The sequence below is a fragment of the Primulina eburnea genome, chromosome 6, assembly GCF_022965805.1.
Source record: "Primulina eburnea isolate SZY01 chromosome 6, ASM2296580v1, whole genome shotgun sequence".
NCBI classification, from domain to species: Eukaryota; Viridiplantae; Streptophyta; class Magnoliopsida; order Lamiales; family Gesneriaceae; genus Primulina; species Primulina eburnea.
The window spans coordinates 7331662-7338578 of NC_133106.1; the positions used below are offsets into that span (position 1 = coordinate 7331662).

General features: G+C 40.3%; 1 protein-coding gene across 1 annotated transcript; it reads left to right on the forward strand.

The window, feature by feature from the left end:
• Nucleotides 1-1063: 1063 nt before the first annotated feature.
• Nucleotides 1064-1939, forward strand: LOC140835299 (uncharacterized). Its single transcript, XM_073200789.1, has 2 exons — nucleotides 1064-1516; nucleotides 1850-1939. Exons 1-2 carry the CDS (start codon nucleotides 1064-1066, stop codon nucleotides 1937-1939), a joined length of 543 nt encoding a protein of 180 aa, XP_073056890.1.
• Nucleotides 1940-6917: the final 4978 nt, after the last annotated feature.

Genomic DNA, 6917 nt, shown 5'->3' on the forward strand with positions numbered 1-6917 from the left:
GGTAATCGATACTATATCGGCGTGGATAGAACTTGAGTCTTTTCTATTACTGTTAGTCGATATATGCAGACCGACGTCTGGAACCGGGATCCCTAGACTAGGATTGAGTCTAGTCTGAATTTGGTAGCTACGAGTATTGTTGACAGTGGGTTATTGATTATGTTTCAGATTGTTACATATTGTTGATACCTGATTACATGCTTTATATTTGTTATATGATTGTATGTTTCATTGATTTATACTGGGAGTTATTCTCACTGGTTTATCCGGCTGTTTTCTTGTCTGTATGTGTACTTGACAACAGGTGGGACAGGTTCAGGGTCGAGGAGATGAGGAGAGATCGAGTTAGAGTGGAGACTTCGGACTTTGATCTGAGATAGGGTTTGAACACTTGATATTAGATGTTAAACTCTAGTTTGAATAAATGCTTTGTAATACAGGATTTGTATTTTATATACTGAGATGTATATATGTTTTATTTCACTACGTTCCGCAATTTAAAAAGAAAAATTTTTAGACCCGGTTTTATAAATTGATTAATTAGTCCCAATGATGATTAAGAACTTGATTAGCGTCCGGGTCCCCACAACAGGTGGTATCAGAGCCGTAGGTCCTTGAATTGTAGGTTCCTTAGCACTGAGATAAAAGTTAGTGAGCGGGGTAGATTGAGTTTTCTTTCCCTGCATGTGATTGCTAGCATGTGATTTCATATACTGATGATTTATATGTATGCTAGCATGATATTATGTTTTATTGCCTGGATTTATATGGCATAGAAATGCATATAATGTTGAAATAACATTGTATCTGCTAAGATTTCAGTATGTTGTTACTGTGTATTAAACTACATGTTACATGAATATCTGAGCTGATTTGGTAATATGTATTATTTGAAACTGGATCAGAACCAATTCTTGATCAGAGGTAAGCTGATCAGGATTGGGATTGAGACGGATTTGTCTCCTGTTACTACTAACGTCTGTGATTATCAGATATTCCTCCTAGAAGGATTCCAGAACTGGGTAGTACATCGTATGATCAGATGGATGTGTCTGAAACTCTGATGGAAACACAGATGATAAGATTTCATTCATTTCAACCACCGATTTTGAGGGGTGTTGAGACACCAGCTGATTGTGAGACTTGGCTGGAGGAGATCGAAATGCTGTTTGAATTTCTGGGATTCACAGACGAGTGCAGAATTAAACTGGTTGGGAATCAACTACGGGAAGTCGCTAGGAGTTGGTGGCTGGTAAATCGGGAAGCCATAGTACAGCGTGGTTTCATGATTACGTGGAAACTTTTCAAGGTTGAATTTTATCAAAGGTTTGTACCTTTATCATATCGAGAAGATAAAAGTGCAGAATTTGCAAATTTGAGGCAGGGTCAATTGAAGATCGAGGAATATTTGGCCCATTTCTTCACCGTATTACAGTTTGGTCCGCAAGTGGCTAGAAATGATACAGCTGTAGCTGATCAGTTTATCAAGGGCTTGAATCCGGAAATACGCACCTTGGTGACTGTAAAACAACCGAGTAATTTTGCTGATACTCTTAATCGAGCCAGAAGAGCAGAAATCGTTCTAATGAGACAAAAAGAAGCTTCATATGTTCTTCCAACACCGATACCACAACAACTGCCTTCCAGAATCGAGATGGGCAGCGGTAGTGGAGGAAAGAAAGAGATGTTGAAAGTTCAAAAGAAGCAATTCAAAAAATTTGGGAGCGGTTCATCTAGCTCTAGCGGTTCTAGTCCGAGTTATACTGGCATTTATTGCAGAAATTGCAGGGGAAGACATTCCACAGAACAGTGCCGAGGAGTGTTTGGCAACTGCCGCATTTGTAAACAGCAAGGACATTTTGCTAAAAGCTTCCGGAGATCTTATGGAGCAGAACCATCTGGTTGTAAAGACCAGGAGACAGACCCAGGACAGACTTGATGAGATTGTAACAGATAACTGGTCTTTTATGACTAGATTGCATAGGTATTGATATATACTAATGCATTCTTTACGATTATCTTTGACTGAGTTGCATTGATATACGTTGTACCTGTTGAGTCTGTAATTACTGTAGTATTGATTCCTTACCGTTTTGGGGAAAGAATTTGATATCAGTGATATTCTGTAATATATTGTATATTGCAGTAAGTTGAGAATAAGATTGAATTAGACTGGCTTGTACTGGTATTGTCTGATGATGACTGCGTGATTGATATTGATATATCGAACAAGTACAGAGCTATTATTGTGGGGACCCGGGCTCTAACTCTTTCTTTGGGATTTAAATGGATCATTAATATAAAAAGTGGGTCAAATTTTCGCTTTTACATTAACTCAAATGAAAGCTAACACAAAAAGATTCTATGTTATTCAACAACATAATATACAACCATAAGATACAAATATGTCTGGTTCCAAACCATATTCGACAACTAGTAATTAAATATAGTACATGCCAAAAGTACAACTACTAGTTTTTCTGCTAAGCCCGAGATCACCACGCTATGTCCGTCTCAAATCCTCTGCGTGACCCAGATCCTGCCCCACCTGTTGTTATGCACACATACAGACATAACAACAGCCGGAAACTCCGGTGAGAACAAATCCCAGTATAAACATGTATACATGCATATAATCAATTAAACGTGAATCATGCTATCATGAATGACATCATATGCACATGCAATGCAATGCGAATCAAACCATGTCTGGACTCGACTCGACTAGAACTCTAGGGATCCCGTATGAATAAGACGTCAATGGCTGTCACCTACCCTCCCACTCGGGGTGACTGTACGTCTTATTCCTAGACTTCGGTCTGAGCTGTATCTATGGTTGCAATAGGAGTCAGGGCTGCTCCTAAGCTGAGATACACCGAACATCTAGATAGTTGACAATGGCTGTCAACGACTCTCCTATCTTAAATGCAATGACTATCAATCTGTAAACAAAGCATACTCATATTCATATCTGAATATTATAATAATCTTACATGCTTGAATACAATTCTTATAATCAAAGCATAATCATGTTACAACATTGAATATAATTCTATACACAATTTATAAACATGATATAATTAAATACAATCATCTATAGTATGTGGTTTGGTTTGGGAAACTCAACTAATGTCTTATTTGAGTTGTGGCTTCCCAAACAAACATGATTTATACCTTTCGTCGTAGAATCACTGTCACGGTCGCCAAACTGAATCTGAAATGGAAATGTCGATACACAATCTATCAATCTTTAATCTAATCAACACTTAACCAAGTCACTACGTGATCTCAATACAATTTGACGGCATAACGACGTGATTCTCGATACCGGTCAATCAAATCTTAACAGATATCAACATTATCTCATTCTCAATCATTCTAATTCATAACCCAATACAATATCCATCCAAAACACAATAAATCCTATCCCAACAATTCATAAATCATACTGAAATTCATAGGAAATGCATATGATATCCTTTCTTTGATCCGTTTACAAATATATCATGCTCAATATGCCAAGAACACAATATAACTATCATATTCTCATTTCCCCAATATCTGAATTTCAAAACTTACTGAAATCGAATAGACTTACATCACTTTGTAGATAATGAAGAGAGGAGTTCAAAACCGAAGTCGGATCAAAGTCTGGATTGCTAAATCTTGCAAAATCACCATTATAAGTGAAGGAGAAACTTTGGAAGCTTTTCTCTCTGAAAATATCGAATCCTACTGAAAAAATGAAGAAAGAATCGAGACACTTGTATATATATCTTGCATGATTCAAGACACATGGCTAATCCTTTGCATTACACGTCTCGCGCATATGCGCGGCATTACTCGCGCATATGCGCCGAAGCTACTGTCTCGGCAAATTTAGCACCCACTAAACTCGCGCATATGCGCCAATGGTTCTGGACGCTCCGCGCATATGCGCCACTACTCTCGCGCATATGCGTCAATGCCACTGGCCTGCTCGCGCATGTGCGCGCATTTCTTCGCGCATGTGCGCCAAGGCTACTGAAATTTCCATGCATATGCGCGCATTCCTTCGTGCATATGCGCCATAGCTTCGGCCTTTTACATTTATTCTTCACCTTTCACATCTTTTCTCATGTCTTTCCTACCCTCATTTTACTTAGTGTTTCTCATGCAATGTCATGCACTCTCCCACTATCGAATATCGCCTAGATGAAGATTAATAAATCTCGAGCCTTACATTTCTCCCCCTCTAAGAAATGATTTCGTCCTCGAAATCGTAGGCAATTATTAAACATACATGACAAGTAATGTAATCAAGACTAAAAATTACTTACATCATGTAAACAACTCGGGATGTTTCTGTTGCATATCTGCTTCCGTTTCCCAAGTCGCTTCTTCAATGCCATGACGACTCCATTGGACTTTCACTAGAGGAATAGTCTTCGTTCTTAGCTTCTTTTCCTTCCGGTCAAGAATCTGTATCGGTTGTTCCACATAGCTCAAAGTCTGATCAAGTTCAGCTTCGTCAGGACGAATGACATGAGAAACATCAGGCATGTATTTACGCAACATCGATACATGAAAGACGTCATGTATCCAAGATAGAGAAGGAGGAAGAGCCAGTCGATATGCTCGATCGCCAATCTTCTCTAGAATCTCGTAAGGACCAACGTATCTAGGAGACAACTTTCCACGCTTGCCAAATCTGACAACGCCTCTGAATGGGGAAATCTTTAGAAACACCCTGTCTCCTTGCTCAAATACTAACGGTCTACGTCTGATGTTGGCGTATTTCGCTTGCCTGTCTTGCGCCGTTTTCATCCTCTTCTGAATGACTTTCACTTTCTCTGTCATGTCACGGATCATATCTGGTCCAAGTTCCGGTACTTCTACAATGTCATCCCAGTATAGCGGAGATCTGCACTTCTTACCATATAAAGCTTCAAACGGTGCCATCTCAATGCTCGTTTGATAGCTATTATTGTAAGAGAATTCACAAAGAGGTAAGGAATCTTGCCAGCTAGTGCCAAAATCTAGCACCACGGCTCTCAACATATCCTCTAACGTCTGGATAGTCCGCTCTGACTGTCCATCTGTCTGAGGATGATACGCAGTACTCAGGTGCAATGTCGTACCCAAAGCCTGCTGTAGACTGTGCCAGAAGTGTGAAGTAAATCGGGGATCACGATCTGATACGATTGACTTCGGCACTCCATGTAATCTGACTACCTCTCGAACATATATCTCCGCCATCTGATCGTGTCGGTAAGTCATTCGGTACGGGATGAAACAAGCTGATTTGGTCAATCTGTCGATAACGACCCAAATCGCATCACAGCCTCGGGAAGATCGGGGTAACTTCGTCACAAAATCCATGGAAATGTGGTCCCATTTCCATTCAGGAATAGACAAACTCTGAAGTAACCCTCCGGGCTTCTTCCTCTCGGCCTTCACCTGTTGGCAGTTCAAGCATTTAGACACATACTCTGCGATGTCTGACTTCATCTGCTTCCACCAGAACTGGGTCTTCAGATCATTGTACATCTTCCTGCCACCAGGATGGATGCTGAACCGACTGCAGTGAGCTTCGGACATAATCTGATGTCTCAAGTCTGAAACATCTGGCACTACGAGGCGGTTATTGATGTATAAAACATGATCACGTACCTGATATTCTGATACATGTCCTGCTCTGACCTTCTGAATCGATCTTTGCACATTCTGATCGGTTCGTTGGGCTTCTTTGATCCTCCTGATCAAATCAGGCTCAACTTGAATAGCAGTAAGTCGTAGTGGCCTCCTGTCTGTATCAAATTCTAATCCAGAGAAACATCAATTTTCCACGAGTTTGGTAACACCTAACGTCGATAAGGATAAGGCACATACCTTTCGACTCAAGGCGTCTGCCGCTGCATTTGACTTCCCCGGATAATATTTGATCTCGCAATCAAAATCTTTTAACAGATCAAGCCATCTACGCTGTCTCATATTCAAATCTGACTGAGAAAACAGGTACTTGAGGCTTTTATGGTCGGAATAGATCTCGAATTTCTCGCCATAAAGATAATGACGCCAAATCTTCAGTGCAAATACGATAGCCGCCAATTCAAGATCATGAATGGGGTATCGAGTCTCGTGAGTCTTCAACTGTCTTGAGGCATATGCGACCACATGACCTCGCTGCATAAGAATACATCCCAAACCTCTGTGAGAGGCATCACAATATACAACGAAATCACCCGTACCTGAAGGAATCATCAAGACAGGTGCACTGGTCAACTTTTTCTTCAATTCTAGAAAGCTAGACTCACATTCCTCAGACCATATGAATGGCGCATTCTTCTGTGTCAATTGGGTGATTGGCTTGGCAATACGGGAGAAGTCTTGGATGAATCGTCTATAGTATCCTGCTAGACCCATGAAACTGCGTATCTCTGGCACAGAAGTCGGTCTCGGCCAATTAATCACAGCTTTCACTTTACTCGGATCTACAGAAATATCATCTCCAGATATGATATGTCCCAAAAAGACAACTCGATTCAACCAAAACTCACTCTTTGACAATTTGGCATACAATCTCTCATTTCTCAGTGTCTGCAACACAATCCTGAGATGTTCTGCATGCTCAGTTCTGTTCTTAGAATACACCAGAATGTCGTCGATAAAGACAATAACAAAATCATCCAAATACCTCTGAAAGATTTGATTCATCAATCCCATAAATACCGCAGGAGCATTTGTTAAACCAAAAGGCATGACAATAAATTCGTAATGCCCATACCTGGTTCGAAATGCTGTCTTTGGTATGTCTACATCTCGAACTCTGATTTGATGATATCCGGATCGCAAGTCAATCTTAGAATACACAGAGGATCTCTGCAACTGATCAAATAGATCATCAATTCTAGGCAAAGGATATTTATTCTTGATCG